This window comes from Scyliorhinus torazame, chromosome 10 (assembly GCF_047496885.1).
Source record: "Scyliorhinus torazame isolate Kashiwa2021f chromosome 10, sScyTor2.1, whole genome shotgun sequence".
Classification (NCBI taxonomy): Eukaryota; Metazoa; Chordata; class Chondrichthyes; order Carcharhiniformes; family Scyliorhinidae; genus Scyliorhinus; species Scyliorhinus torazame.
This window is the reverse complement of record NC_092716.1, coordinates 222,536,565-222,553,173: the sequence shown is the minus strand read 5'-3', so window position 1 is coordinate 222,553,173 and position 16,609 is coordinate 222,536,565. Positions and strand designations below refer to the sequence as shown.

The 16,609-nt window shown below is 51.9% G+C and overlaps 1 protein-coding gene across 3 annotated transcripts in view; it reads left to right on the top strand.

Moving 5' to 3' along the window:
• The window catches only part of ric3a (RIC3 acetylcholine receptor chaperone a), a 161,229-nt gene that overhangs the window by 75,949 nt on the left and 68,671 nt on the right, over positions 1 to 16,609 (top strand). For all 3 annotated transcript variants that reach the window (XM_072466441.1, XM_072466439.1, XM_072466440.1), the window contains exons 3-4: positions 198 to 282; positions 1,396 to 1,489. In XM_072466441.1, the coding sequence (XP_072322542.1) occupies positions 198 to 282; positions 1,396 to 1,489 (179 nt within the window). The remainder of the gene's footprint in view (positions 1 to 197; positions 283 to 1,395; positions 1,490 to 16,609) is intronic.

The window sequence follows — 16,609 nt, the reverse complement described above, 5'->3', positions numbered from 1 at the left end:
TCGCGTCTGGGGCCCCTCCGGGATTAGGGGCCCTGAAGCTTAAGCTTCATTAGTTTCATAATAGATCCACCCCTGTGCCAGTGTCCCATTGCCGTGAATCTGCATTAGTAAAGGCATTTGCATTCTTGTTGATAAAGGCTATTTAATATTCGAAAGTTCAACATTGCATGAACTGATTTTTTTTTTGTATCTTTCAGATCTCATTCAAAGGTAGCACCTTTAGCCCTAAAGTTAGGAAGAAATGTACAGGCACCAGACCTGGGAACATGAAGCGGAAAATTAGTATGTATATGTTGCTTAACGTTCTTAGCATCAATCATATTGAGGCAGAGTTTTCTACCATGAACTGGACAGAATCAATTACTGATCACTTTTTCCTGTGTGATTTGTTACCTACATTAAGGTTTGTTTTTTTAAAAATTAAAAATGAATTTAGAGTACACAATTTTTTTTTCCAATTAAGGGGCAATTTAGCATGGCCAATCTGCCTACCATGCACATCTTTTTGGGCTGTAGGGGTGAGTCCAGAGAGTTAGGTACTAATGGTCTTCTTATGAGGAGGTTGGTTAATAAAGTCGACACGGGGAAAATGTGCAAATTCCACATGGACAGTGACCCGGGGCTGGGATCGAACTCGGATCCTCGGCGCTGTGAGGCAGCAGTACTAACCACTGAGCCACCGTACCGCCCTACCTCCATTAAGGTACATCTTTGTTTGTAGTTAATCTATAAATTCAGTGTAACCAGCCATCATTAGATCGCCAACAGCAGAGTTGCTCAAAATGCTATAATGAGTATTATATAATAATATAACTTTAGATCTGTATTAGTCAAAGAAGCAAAAGTCAGGGTACCAAATGTAATCTACCATAGACTCAGCGGCACAATAGCACAGTGGTTAGCACTGTTGCTTCACAGCGCCAGGGACCCGGGTTCAATTCCCGGCATGGGTCACTGTCTATGCCGAGTCTGCACATTCCCCCCGTGTCTGCATGGGTTTCCTCCGGGTGCTCCGGTTTCCTCCCACAGTCCAAAGATGTGCAGGTTAGGTGGATTGGTCATGCTAAATTGCCCTGTCGTGTCCAAAAGGTAGGTGGGGTTTCTGGGTTACAGGGATAGGATGGAGGTGTGGGCTTAGATAGGGTGCTCTTTCAGGGGCTGGCGTAGACTCGATGGGCCGAATGGCCTCCTTCTGCATTGTAAATTCTATGAACTCCAGCCAATAGCAGTGTGTCCAGGATTTATTTAGGGGCCAAATCATTTAGGGAGATGGCAACATTTGTATTGCAGCTACTGGTAGAAAAACTGCAAGTATGTACTATTTTGGGTACTGCAAGTGAATAGTTTAAGCAGATCTGCTGGGAATGACAAACTCACATGATATATGTTTTGCAGCTGATTATGAGCTGGCTCAGCTTCAAGAAAAACTGAAGGAGACTGAAGTGGCCATGGAGAACTTGGTATTGAAAATGGGAAGTGAATCAGACAAGTAAGAAATAATAATTTAATATGCTTAAAGTGGTCTTTTAGTAACAAGTCAAACATTGCTTGTAATTTTAAAGTATTGAAGGTGTATTTGCTTAAATACAGTGGTTGCCAACAAGATTTTCAAATACATTTTGAAGTACTAGGCTTCTAATCCTTAATCAAGGAGTGTCTGATATACAGCTCAAATGCCTTGGAAATCTAGTTAATAAAGCCCATGCAATACAATTCTTTTATGCTCTTATTCCCATTTGTTCATGTGATTGATTTACTGTAGTCCAAAAGTCTCCGGGTGGAACCTTACCACTTTAGTTTCTGAAGCAACAATGGAACCATTCCAGGGTTGTGAACCCAGCCTTCGGATTACTAGGCCTTTTAGTTCCTCATTGCCGGAGCAAAAGGATGAAGAGGCTCCTCAATAAATCCGAGAAGGGCAGGCTATTGTGTCAGAGGAAAGATTTCTGTTTAAAGGGACCAGGGCATATTTTAGAAAAGCTCTGCATTTTCCAGGCTGCTGTACCCACAAGTGGCATGTGCTTGCTTTTACCAAGGGGTTCAGTTAAGGGATGTGAGGTGCTGCAGTGAGCTGAGCTCACCTTAGGACATGATGAAAAAGGGCAATCTCGCCAACCGAGCAGGAATGGATGGAAGAGGCCGAGGAGGTCAACAGCAGAAGTGTGGTCCCTCCAGTCTGGAGACAATGCTGTAGGAGGACCCAGCATCGCAGGAAGGTGGGAAAGGTGAGTGGCACAACACTTTCAGATCCCAGGTCCCACACTCTGATTTTCCCAGCTTTCTCCTGCTCTGCACGCATCAGGTCAACACACCTTTCGTCTCCACCCGTTTCCCCCTATCCAAACACCTCACATCCCCATCTCACCAGTTAATATTTATATTTATCCTGGGTCTATAGCTCTTTACAAATGGTGCCGATCGTCCTCTGCACACAAGCCTTTACCAGCGCTCACAGTTACCTGCTTTCTCTCCTTAAAGGAGAAAGGAGCACATAAATTGGTGAGAGGCAAAGACACAGAGGGTCTGTAGTAACAGGCACCTTGTCAGCTACTGATAATGTGTGCCCACCTGGTCTTGTTGCTCGAAGCTGCCGGTGTCAGCAGTGACTGCCGTGAGGAACTGAGCCTCTCACGACATGTGGAGAGAGCTGATCCTGTGCCTGTAGACTGTGTTGGGGGTTCCAACTCCTAACTAGATCTCAGTGGCCATCCCGTCTACTCTGTAGAGAGCCATGTCGCTGCTGTGGAGGAGGCTGCTGCAGCTGGTGTTACTCCTACTGCTGGTGGAGCAGTTAGCAGTGGAGAGCCCCTTGCCTTAAGCAGAGGTGGACAGGTGCCTAATCTCCTCCTGTGCCACTCTGAAAGCTGACAGTAGGGAAGGACAGCTGGAGGTAGATGCCTTCCCAATAGTTGGCAATCACCTGTCAAGCAGTGATAGTGCCCTCTCTGACAGTAGGAGTGCTTTGGACAATAACACCTCACCTGGTCATGGCTGGAACTCTAGTGTGGCTGGAGCTCTTTAGCTACGCACTCACCTTCTCCAAACTGCCAGGTTGCAGACACAGCATGGAGATGCTGCACTGTTGAAAAAGAGGATTGATTTTGTACTTGGGTTCCCAATTGCCTCTTAACTGCTTCAATTGACTTCCTGCCTTGGCCACAGGCATTCCCAATGAACCCCTGGGGAAAGCTGAATGGTGTGAATCACATCAAGATCCCGACCCATTGCCATTATTTACAGTTTTGCTGCCCCATCCACTCCCAAACCCACCTTTATCTGCATGGGAAAATTCTATCCTACCTGCCCTTAAAACCTGTTCATGTGATGTGATTACTTCACGTTGGAAGAAATCTCCCAGTTGCATGTGTCCCCATTCTAACTGGTTCCATGCAGGATGACGAAGATAGGCATCACTGTCTGTCATTCAAAGTGTTACTTCAAAGGCATTAATCCTTTGAGATACATTTTGATTGAAATTGTCCTGGAAATAACCAATTGAAGAAAATCAGCTTGCAGATCTTATCAGGGCAGAATGCAGATAAACTTTGTTCAATTATAGAATAGATCTTTTGACCTCCTTTATTCCAGTTTTAAACTTCAAAAGAATTATGTTCACAGTTCTTCCCTATTCATTGAGATAGAGGCAAAAACATTCATAGGAGTTATATGGAACAGCTCATACAATTTTATTGTTACAGATACTTGTCCATGTTTAATATTACCATCAGAGTTAATGAAGTGTGACTTTAATTATATTTTATATCTAAGGAAATGCGGTTAAAAGTTCTTTAGTTAAAAGAAATCCACTGTATTTATTTTCCATCAGTGCCTCCTTTTCATTTTTAATACACCTGGGGCTGGATTCTCCAAAAATGGGGCTATGTCCCCACGCCAGCGTAAAAACGCTCGCGTTTCACTCTTGCCGGGCGAAATTCTCCCCAAATGGTGCGATGTCCGCCGACTGGCGCCCAAAACGGTGCCAATCAGACGGGCATCGCGCCGCCCCAAAGGTGCGGAATGCTCCGCATCTTTGGGGGCCGAGCCCCAACATTGAGGGGCTAGGCCGGCGCCAGACGGATTTCCGCCCCGTCAGCTGGCGGAAACGGCGTTTGTTGCCCCACCAGCTGGCGCGGAAATGACATGTCGGGGCGGCGCATGCGCGGGAGCGTCAGCGGCCGCTGACAGTTTCTCGCGCATGCGCAGTGGGGAGAGTCTCTTCCGCCTCCGCCATGGTGGAGACCGTTGCGGAGCGGAAGGGAAAGAGTGCCCCCAAGGCACAGGCCTGCCCGCAGATCGGTGGGCCCCGATCGCGGGCCAGGCCACCGTGGGGGCACCCCCCGGGGCCAGATCGCCCCGCGCCCCCCCCAGGACCCCGGAGCCCGCCCACGCCGCCTTGTCCCGCCGGTAAATAGGTACTCTAATTTACGCCGGCGGGACAGGCAATTTCTCGGCGGGTCTTCGGCCCATCCGGGCCGGAGAATCGAGCGGGGGGGGCCCCGCCCCCGCCGAATATCCGGTACCGGAGACTTTGGCAACTGGCAGGGGCAGGATTCACGGCGGCCAACGGCCATTCTCCGACCCGCTGGGGGGTCGGAGAATGACGCCCGCCTTTCCTTAAAAAAATCAAGAGCGATTCACCTACCCGCAGGGGGCTAGCATGGCCCCGGGGCGCTGCTCACCGATCTGGCTGAGGAAACGGCCTCCGCACGTCTGGTCGGGAGTCCGCGCATGCGCACGGTGGCGGCCTGTGTGCGCCATTGCAGACTCTGACCGCGGAATGTCATTGAAAATGTAGGGCCCCCCCCCTGAGATAGCGTGCGCCCGCGGATCCGAGCCACCCGATCGCTGCCCTGGCCGCCCATGAGGCCCCCCCCGACGCTCGATCCCCCCGCGCCCCCCCCATTAGAGTGGCCGCGGACTGGATCCGCAGCCGCCACCCGAGGTTCCCGACTGGCGATACGTGGTTAGAACCACGCCGTTGGGAACTCAGCCAGATTTGCCCGGAGAATCGCTGGGGGAGCCTCTGTCAATGGACCCCCAGCTGAGCCGCGTAATCTGTGCGCGTGTGATTCTCCGGGGACCAGAGAATCGCGGGAGCGGTGGCGGGCACGATTCTGGCGCAAACATCAATTCTCCGCCCCCCCCCCCCCCGCGCCAAACGCGATTTCAGCACGGGGCTGCGGAGAATCCAGTCCCTGAACTTTAGTTTAAATGTTGATTGAGTAGTTATTATTTACTATCTGAAGACAAGATTAAGAGAGAGTGCGTAAGGTTAGAGTATAAGGGAGCAATAGTATATATATTGAGAGGACAAATAGAGACAAACGGGTATGATTGGGTGGCAATTACTGAGCCAGGTCTACAAGGTGACAGGGTCTGGGAATTGAATATCCAAGGGTACTCAGCATTTCAGAAAAATAGACAAAAAGGAAGAGGTGGTTTAGCTTTACTGGTAAAGGAAGGGATCAATTCTGTAGTGAGAAATTATATTGGCACTGGAGATCAAGATGTGGAATCAGTCTGGGTAGAAATAAGAAATAGCAAAGGATAGAAGTCCCTGGTAGGAGTAATCTATAGGTCCCCAAACAGTAGTTCTGCATTTGGGCACAATATAAGCCAGGAAATATTGTGGGTTGTAAGAAAGGTACGACAATAATCATGGGTGATTTTCATGTGCCTATAGACTGGATTAATCAAATTGGCAAGGGTAGCCTCGAATGAGAGGTTATTGAATGTGTTAGAGATTGTTTCTTGGAGCAACATGTTGTGGAACCAATCAGGGAGCAGCTATTCTGGAGTTGGTGATGTTTAATGAGGAGGAATTAATTAATGACTCCATAGTTAAGGATCCTCTAGGGAGGAGTGATCATAGCGTGATCGAATTTCAAATTCAGTTTGAGGGCGAGAAACTGGAGTCCCACACTAGTGTTCTGGAGTTAAATAAAGGTAATTACATCTGCATGAGGACAGATTTGGCCCTAGTGGACTGGGCACAAAGACTAAAAAATAGCACAGTTGATGAGCAGTGGCAGTTGTTTAAGGAGATATTAAATTCCTCCCAACTAAAATATATTCCAGAGAGGAAGAAAGATTGTAAGAGGGCAAAAAAACATCCATGGCTAAGCAAGGAAGTTAAAGATAACATAAAGACAAAAACTAAGGCATACCATATTGCAAAGCCAGTGGCAGGCTGGAAGATTGAGAAACTTTTAAAGATTAACAAAGGGTTACAAAAAAGTAATAAAAAAAAGAACAAAGATAAATTATGAAAGAAACTCACGCAAAATATTTTTAAAAATAGCAAAAGCTTCTGTAAGTATATAAAAGGGAAGAGAGTAGCTAAAGCGAATGTTGGTACCTTGGCGGATGAGTCCGGGGAGTTAATAGTGGGGAACACAGAAATGGCTGAGATGCTATATCAATATTTGTCCTCAGTGGATGACAGTAGTAGCATCCCAATTGTAACAGATAATGCAGAGGTAATAGAAAAGGAGGAACTTGGAACAATCATCATCAATAGGGAAAAAGTACTAAACCAAACTTTTGGAATTGGAGGAAGACAAGTCCCCAGAGCCTGATGGCCTACATCCTGGGGTCTTAAAGGAAGTGGCAGCGGAGATGGTGGATCTATTGATTATGATATTCCAAATTTGCCTAGATGTGGGAAAGGTTCCAGTGGATTAGAAAAATGCTAATATAACGGCCTTATTCAAAAAGGGAGAGAAGCAGAAAGTAAGAAGCTATATACCAGTTAGTTTAACATATGTCATTGGGAAATTGTTGGAATCCATTATTAAGGAAGTAATAACAGGACACTCAGAAAGTCAAAATGTAATCAGAGGTTTTTAAAAAAAAATACTTCTATTCAAATTTTAACATTTTAGCAATTAAACGTATAAAACACATAACATTTACTAAAAATAAAACCAAGCTAAAGCAAAACCCCAGCCCACCCACCCACTCCTCTCCCTTGCAGTTGGTGGCAGTCAGTTCCCCAAAATGCAATACAAACAAACCCCATCTCTTGTGGAACCCCTCACTTGCCCCCCTCAGAGCGAATTTCACCATCTCCAAATAAAATAATTACATTAGGTCTCCCAGCCATACGAGGCACAGGGAGGTTAAGCTGACTGCCACCCCAACAGGACCCGCTTGCTGGTGTTCAACGAGGTGAAACTAAAACTTTTACTACTGCTCTCTTCTGCAAATCTGGCAAGTCCGACTCCCTGAGTATGGTCCCCAGGGGACTGGGCTCTAAGTTCACATGCAGTATCGCCAACATGGTGCTGAAGAACGACCCCCAAAACTTCTCCAACTTTGGTCAGGACCAGAACGTGAGCGCATGATTGGCTGGGCTCCCCCCACACTGCTCACAAATGTCCTCCACCCCTTCAAACAACTGGCTCATCCTCAACATCATCAGATGCACTCTGTGGACTACCTTTAGCTGTATCAACCCCAGCCTCGCACACGAGGTTGAGGCATTCACCCTCCGCAGCACATCGCACCACAGTCCCTCCTCCAGCGCCATCCCCAGCTCTTCCTTCCACTTATGAGGAAAGGCTGATAGACTTTAGGTTGTTTTCGTTAGAGAGAAGAAGGTTAAGAGGAGACTTAATAGAGGCATACAAAATGATCAGGGGGTTAGATAGGGTGGACAGTGAGAGCCTTCTCATGGCTAGCACGAGGGGACATATCTTTAAAATGAGGGGTAATAGATATAGGACAGAAGTCAGAGGTAGGTTCTTTACGCAAAGAGTGGTGAGGCCGTGGAATGCCCTACCTGCAACTGTAGTGAACTCGCCAACATTGAGGGCATTTAAAAGTTTATTGGATAAGCATATGGATGATAATGGCATAGTGTAGGTTAGATGGCTTTTGTTTCGGTGCAACATCGTGGGCCGAAGGGCCTGTACTGTGCTGTATCGTTCTATGTTCTATGTTCATGGTTCCCCCGCCCCCAACTTGAAGTGCTGCCAAAACTGCCTCCATATTTCCATCGTGGCCACTATCACAGGACTCCCCGAATACCTCCCCAGGGGAAACGGAAGCAGAGCCATTGAGAACGCCTGCAATCCCGATCCCTTTAAAAAAACAACTACCTCCATCGTCACCCAATCCCGCCCCGCACCTTCTTAGCAGTCGCCGCCCAGTAATAGTGTAACACATTCGGGAGGACCAAGTCCCGCAACTGTTGCCCTCTTTGGAGCACCATCCTCCTAATCCTTGCTAGCTTACCTGTCCACACCTCACAAAATCAGCCTCTCCACACCCATAAAAAATCTTTTCAGCAAAATGTCGTCAGGCACTGAAACAAGAATAAAAACCGCAGCAAAATGTTCATGTGAACTGCCTGCACCCGGCCTGCCAACATTAGGGGAAGGCTATCCCACCTCAGCAAATCCACCTTAAACCTTCCCACCAAACTCGTGAAGTTCAACTTACAGAGCCCAGCCCCGAGCACCGGCACTCCCAGGTCCTAAAGTGGGTTGTTGCCACCTGAAATGGCAACCCCCCCACCTCAACTCCTGCTCCCAGAGGAGATACCACAACACGCTCACTTTTCCCCCCAAATTAACTTGTAGCCTAAAAAAGCCCCAAATCTCCTAAACCAGTGTTTTTCAAACTTTTTTTCCGGGGACCCATTTCTATCAACCGGCTAACCTTCGGGACCCAACCAGGCTGAGCTGCGGGACCCAACCCGGCCGACCTTCGGGACCCAACCCGGCCGACCTTCGGGACCCAACCCGGCCGACCTTCGGGACCCACGCCGGCCGACCTTCGCGACCCAACCAGGCCGACCTTCGGGACCCAACCCGGCCGACCTTTGCGACCCACGCTGGCCGACCTTCGCGACTCATGCTGGCTGACCTTCGCGACCCACGCCGGCCAACTCTCTCGAGCACCATCTCGCCGGCCGACCTCTGCGACCCACGCCGGCTGACCTCTGCGACCCACGCCGGCTGACCTCTGCGACCCACGCCGGCCGACCTCTGCGACCCACGCCGGCCGACCTCTGCGACCCACGCCGGCCGACCTCTGCGACCCACGCCGGCCGACCTCTGCGACCCACGCCGGCCGATCTCTGCGACCCACGCCGGCCGACCTCTGCGACCCACGCCGGCCGACTTTCGCGACCCACGCCGGCCGACCTTCGCGACCCACGCCGGCCGACCTTCGCGACCCACGCCGGCCTACCTTCGCGACCCACGCCGGCCGACCTCTGCGACCCATGCCGGCCGACCTCTGCGACCCACGCCGGCCGAACTCTGCAACCCACGCCGGCTGAACTTTGCGACCTACGCCGGCCGACCTTTGCGATCCGTGCCGGCCAACCTTTGCGACCCACGCCGACTGAACTTTGCGACATACGCCGGCCGACCTTCGCGACACACGCCGGCCGACCTTTGCGACCCACGCCGGCCTACCTTTACGACCCACGCCGGCCGACCTTTGCGACCCACGCCGGCCGACCTTTGCGACCCACGCCGGCCGACCTTCGCGACCCACGCCGGCCGACCTTCGCGACCCACGCCGGCCGACCTTCGCGACCCACGCCGGCCGACCTTCGCGACCCACGCCGGCCGACCATCGCGACCCACGCCGGCCGACCTTCGCGACCCACGCCGGCCGACCTTCGCGACCCACGCCGGCCGACCTTCGCGACCCACGCCGGCCGACCTTCGCGACCCACACCGGCCGACCTTCGCGACCCACGCCGGCCGACCTGCTTACCTGTCCACACCTCACAAAATCAGCCTCTCCACACCCATAAAAAATCTTTTCAGCAAAATGTCGTCAGGCACTGAAACAAGAATAAAAACCGCAGCAAAATGTTCATGTGAACTGCCTGCACCCGGCCTGCCAACATTAGGGGAAGGCTATCCCACCTCAGCAAATCCTCCTTAAACCTTCCCACCAAACTCGTGAAGTTCAACTTACAGAGCCCAGCCCCGAGCACCGGCACTCCCAGGTCCTAAAGTGGGTTGTTGCCACCTGAAATGGCAACCCCCCCACCTCAACTCCTGCTCCCAGAGGAGATACCACAACACGCTCACTTTTCCCCAAAATTAATTTGTAGCCTAAAAAAGCCCCAAATCTCCTAAGCCAGTGTTTTTCAAACTTTTTTTCCGGGGACCCATTTTTATCAACCGGCTAACCTTCGGGATCCAACCAGGCTGAGCTTCGGGACCCAACCCGGCCGACCTTCGGGATCCAACCCGGCCGACCTTCGGGACCCAACCAGGCTGACCTTCGGGACCCAACCCGGCCGACCTTCGGGACCCAACCCGGCCGACCTTCAGGACCCACGCCGGCCGACCTTCAGGACCCAACCCGGCCGACCTTCAGGACCCAAACCGGCCGACCTTCGGGACCCACGCCGGCCGTCCTTCAGGACCCACGCCGGCCGACCTTCAGGACCCAACCCGGCCGACCTTCGGGAACCAACCCGGCCGACCTTCAGGACCCACGCCGGCCGACCTTCGGGACCCACGCCGGCCGACCTTCGCGACCCAACCAGGCCGACCTTCGGGACCCAACCCGGCCGACCTTTGCGACCCACGCTGGCCGACCTTCGCGACTCATGCTGGCTGACCTTCGCGACCCACGCCGGCCAACTCTCTGGAGCACCATCACGCCGGCCGCCCTCTGCGACCCACGCAGGCTGACCTCTGCGACCCACGCCGGCTGACCTCTGCGACCCACGCCGGCCGACCTCTGCGACCCACGCTGGCTGACCTCTGCGACCCACGCCGGCCGACCTCTGCGACCCACGCCGGCCGACCTCTGCAACCCACACCGGCCGACCTCTGCGACCCACGCCGGCCGATCTCTGCGACCCACGCCGGCCGACATTCGCGACCCATGCCGGCCGACCTTCGCGACCCACGCCGGCCGACCTTCGCGACCCACGCCGGCCTACCTTCGCGACCCACGCCGGCCTACCTTCGCGACCCACGCCGGCCGACCTCTGCGACCCATGCCGGCCGACCTCTGCGACCCACGCCGGCCGAACTCTGCAACCCACGCCGGCCGACCTTTGCGATCCGCGCCGGCCAACCTTTGCGACCCATGCCGACTGAACTTTGCGACCTACGCCGGCCGACCTTCGCGACACACGCCGGCCGACCTTTGCGACCCACGCCGACTGAACTTTGCGACCTACGCCGGCCGACCTTCACGACACACGCCGGCCGACCTTTGCGACCCACGCCGGCCTACCTTTACGACCCACGCCGGCCGATCTTTGCGACCCACGCCGGCCGACCTTTGCGACCCACGCCGGCCGACCTTTGCGACCCACGCCGGCCGACCTTCGCGACCCACGCCGGCCGACATTCGCGACCCACGCCGGCCGACCTTCGCGACCCACGCCGGCCGACCTGCGCGACCCACGCCGGCCGACCTGCGCGACCCACCATTTTCTTTTATCTTGTTTGTTGCTGACAAAAATGGAGGAAATGGTTTTGGGTCCCTTTGGCCCCAATGGTCCCTTTGGTCCCTCTGGCCCTCCGAACCTGAAAGAAAAAGGCTGCGACCACATAAAAAAAATGCGGCCGCACTGCGCATGCTTGCCCGATCATCGGTGCGCATGCGCAGTGCGGCCAAATGTTTTTTTATCTGTTCCTGACCATTATTAAAAGCCGGCTGCTGCGGCTGTTGCGAGCTGATTTGTGCGATCTGGAGCGCCGCGACGGATGGCTCTGCGACCCTCCCGATACCCGCCCACGACCCATCCGCGGGTCGCGTCCCCGAGTTTGACAATGCTTGTCCTAAGCAGTCCCGTTATATTTCCCACTGACCAGCCTGGATTGGAGATAGACAACAGCAGATCGTCAGCGTACAGGATACTTCAGTGCCATGACCAAGGGCCCTATTGCCAGCGGGAAGTGAAGGGGGCTCATGGGGCACCCCTACCTCGTTCCACTGTGCAGGGGAAAGTACCCTGAATTCATCTCGTTTGTGCGCACACTCACTATCAGGTCCTTACACAACAGTTTCACCCAAGCCACAAACCTAGGCCCAATCCCAAACCTCTCCAATACTGCAAACAAATAGCTCCACTCCACACGATCAAACGCCTTCTCTGCATCCAGCGTCACCACCACCTCCAACTACTTCCTGTCTGCCAGAGAAAGCACCGCATTCACAGATGCCGCATATTAGGCGACAACTGTCTGCCATTCATGAACCCTGGGCGCAATTCTCCGCTCCCTCTGCCGGTTGGGAGAATCGCCTGGGTCGCCAAATTTTCCCGCGACTCCGGTCCGACGCCCTCCCGCGATTCTCCCAAGCGGCGAGAACGGCTCCGTCGAGTTCCGCGCGGCGCAGGCTGGAGAATCGCCCGAGACACCCAAAATGGCGATTCTCCTGCTATTCCCAGGCCTGGATGAGCCGAGCGGCCAGCCCAAAACGGCGGGTTCCCCCCCGGTGCCGTCCACACCTGGTCGCTGCCGGCGGGAACAGCGCGGGAACGCTGGGGGGGCGGTCTGCGTGTGGTGGGGGGATCCTGCACCGGGGGGGGGCCTGAAATGGGGTCTGGCCCGCGATCGGTGCCCACCGATCGTCGGGCCGGCCTCTCTAAACGGGAACCTCCTTTCTTCCCCAGCCCCGCAAGATCCACCCGACATCTTCTTGCGGGGCGGACTCGGAGAGGACGGCAACCACGCATGCGCGGGTGACACCAGTTAAGTGGCGCCGGCCGCGTCATGTATGCGGCGCCGCCTTTATGCGGCGACAAGGCCTGGCACGCGTAAATGACGCGGCCCCGCTCCTAGCACATTATCGGGCCCTGAATCGGTCGGGATAGGGGCCGTTTCGCGCCGTCGTGAACCTCGACAGTGTTCACGACGGCGCGAACACTCTGCCTCCATTTCGGAGAATCCCACCCCCTGTCTGCTCTTCCCCAATTACCTTCGGGAGTCTCTCCTGCCTTTGCCAGAATCTTGGCACCCATATTCAAGAACGATGTTGGTCTTTTTGGCGGGAATTCAGCTGTTGGATTGGGTGGAGCTACAGAGTCGAGCGGTGAGTATTTAAACTAGCTGCTTAAACAGCGGCCACAGGGTCTTTGGGGATAAATTTGAAGAGTGACATCACAGCAAAGCAGTGACCTGATTGGCTGGTAAGGAAAGTGCTCCAATTAGCAGTAGCTGGGAGAAATTTTACTCTTCCTGTGTTGGTAAGTATTGTGATTGGTAAGTAAAATCTTTATTCCTTTCACTTATTCATTATTTGATATTATATTTGTAATCAGTTAAGGTAAAGTGTAAAAAATGGCAGGAGATCCCAGACCCGTGTTATGCTCCTCGTGCTCAATGTGGGAGTTCAGGGACGCGGCCGATGCCCCTGACTCCTTCATGTGCGGGAAGTGTGTCCAGCTGCAGCTCCTGTTAGACCGCATGATGGCTCTGGAGCTGTGGATGGACGCACTTTGGAGCATCCGCGGTGCTGAGGAGGTCGTGGATAGCACGTTCAGTGAGTTGGTCACACCGCAGATTAGGATTGGTGAGGGAGACAGGGAATGGGTGACCAAAAGGCAGAGAAAGAGCAGGAAGGCAGTGCAGGTGTCCCCTGTGGTCATCTCCCTCCAAAACAGGTATACCGTTTTGGATACTGTTGGGGGAGATGACTCACCAGGGGAAGGCAGTAGTATCCAGGTTCATGGCACCGTGGCTGGCTCTGCTGCACAGAAGGGCGGGAAAAAGACTGGCAGGGCTTTAGTCATAGGGGATTCAATCGTAAGGGGAGTAGACAGGCGTTTCTGTGGTCGAAAACGAGACTCCCGAATGGTATGTTGCCTCCCGGGTGCACGGATCAGGGATGTCTCAGATCGGCTGCAGGATATACTGAAGGGGGAGGGTGAACAGCCAGTTGTTGTGGTGCATACAGGCACCAACGATATAGGTAAAAAACGGGATGAGGTCCTACAATCAGAATTTAGGGAGTTAGGAGATAAGTTTAAAAAGTAGGACCTCAAAGGTAGTAATCTCAGGATTGCTACCAGTGCCACGAGACAGTCAAGAGTAGAAATTCAAGAATAGTCAGAATGAATACGTTGCTTGAGAGATGGTGCAGGAGGGAGGGGTTCAGATTTTTGGGACATTGGAACCAGTTCTGGGGGCGGTGGGCCATTACAAATCGGATGGTCTACAGCTGGGCAGGACTGGAACCAATGTCCTAGGGGGTGCTTTTGCTAACACTGTTGGGGAGGTTTTAAACTAATGTGGCATGGGGATGGGAACCAGATTAGGAAGTTAGAGGTCAGTAAAGAGGCAGCAACTAAAGCCAGTAAGGTACTAGATAATAAACTCACCGTGACTAAGAGGAAGAGTAGACAGGGAAGAGATGATGAACGCAAAGGGACAGGTGGTTTGAGGTGCATTTGTTTTAATGCGCGAAGTGTAGCAGGTAAGGCAGATGAACTTAGGGCTTGGATTAGTACCTGGGAATATGATGTTATTGGTATTACTGAGACTTGGTTAAGGGAAGGGCAAGATTGGCAACTAAATATCCCAGGGTATAGATGCTTCAGGAGGGATAGCGAGGGAGGTAAAAGGGGTGGAGGAGTTGCATTACTGGCCAGAGATGATATCACAGCTGTGATTAAGGAGGGCACTATGGAGGATTCGAGCACTGAGGCAATATGGGTAGAGCTAAGAAATAGGAAGGGTCCAGTAACATTGATGGGACTTTACTACAGGCCTCCCAGAAACGAGCGTGAAGTAGAGGTACAAATATGTAGACAGATTATAGAAAAATGTAGGAGCAATAGGGTGGTCATGATGGGAGATTTTAACTTCCCCAACATTGAATGGGACTCATGTAGTGTTGGAGGCGTAGATGGAACAGAATTTGTAAAGAGCACCCAGGAGAGTTTTTTAGAGCAGTATGTAAATAGTCCAACTCGGGAAGGGGTCATACTGGACCTGGTATTGGGGAATGATCCCGGCCAGGTGGTTGAAGTTTCAGTCGGTGATTACTTTGGGAATAACAATCACAATTCCGTAAGTTTTAGAATACCCATGGCAATGACGAGAGTGGTCCTAAAGGAAGAGTGCTAAATTGGGGAAAGGCCAAGTATAACAAAATTCGGCAGGAGCTAAGGAATGTGGATTGGGAGCAGCTGTTTAAGGGTAAATCCACATTTGAAATGTGAGAGTCTTTTAAGGAAAGGTTGATTAGAGTGCAGGACCGACATGTCCCTGTGAAAATGAGGGATAGAAATGGCAAGATTAGGGAACCATGGATGACAGGTGGAATTGTGAGACTAGCTAAGATGAAAAAGGAAGCATACATAAGATCGAGGCGACTTAAAATTGATGAAGCTTTGGAGGAATATCGGGAAAGTAGGACAGATCTCAAACACACAATAAAGAGGGCTAAAAGGAGTCATGAAATGTCTTTGGCTAACAGGGTTAAGGAAAATCCCAAAGCTTTTTATTCGTAGATAAGGAGCAAGAGGGCAACTAGAAAAAGGATTGGCCCACTCAAAGACAAAAGAGGGAATTTATGCATGGAGTCAGAGGAAATGGGTGAGATTCTTAATGAGTACTTTGCATCGGTATTCACCAAGGAGAGGGACATGACGGATGTTGACGTTAGGGATGGATGTTTAAACACTCTCGGTCAAGTCGGCAAAAGGAAGGGGGAAGTTTTGGGTATTCTAAAAGGCATTAAGGTGGACAAGTCCCCCGGTCCGGATGGGATCTATCCCAGGCTACTGAGGGAAGCGAGGGACGAAATAGCTGGGGCCTTAACAGATATCTTTGCAGCATCCTTGAGCACGGGTGAGGTCCCGGAGGACTGGAGAATTGCTAATGTTGTCCCTTTGTTTAAGAAGGGTAGCAGGGATACACCAGGGAATTGTAGACCTGTGAGCTTGACGTCAGTGGTAGGCAAACTGTTGGAGAAGATATTGAGGGATAGGCTCTATTCAGATTTAGAAGAAAATAGACTTATCAGTGATAGGCAGCATGGTTATGTGCAGGGAAGGTCATGTCTTACAAACCTAATAGAATTCTTTGAGGAAGTGACAAAGTTAATTGATGAGGGAAGGGCTGTAAATGTCATATACGTGGACTTCAGTAAGGCGTTTGATAAAGTTTCCCATGGCAGGTTGATGGAAAAAGTGAAGTCGCATGGGGTTCAGGGTGTACTAGCTAGATGGATAAAGAACTGGCTGGGCAACAGGAGACAGAGAGTAGTGGTGGAAGGGAGTGGCTCAAAATGGAGAAAGGAGACTAGTGGTGTTCCACAGGGATCCGTGCTCGGACCACTGTTGTTTGTGATATACATAAATGATCTGGACGAAGGTATAGGTGGTCTGATTAGCAAGTTTGCAGATGATACTAAGATTGGTGGAGTTGCAGATAGCGAGGGGGATTGTCCGAGAATACAGCAAAATTTAGATAGATTGGAGTGTTGGGCAGAGAAATGGCAGATGGAATTCAATCCAGGCAAATGCGAGGTGATGCATTTTGGAAAATCCAATTTAAGAGCGGACTATACGGTCAATGGAAGAGTCCTGGGGAAATTGATGTACAGAGAGATCTGGGAGTTCAGGTCCATTGTACCCTGAAGGTGGCAACGCAGGTCGATAGAGTGG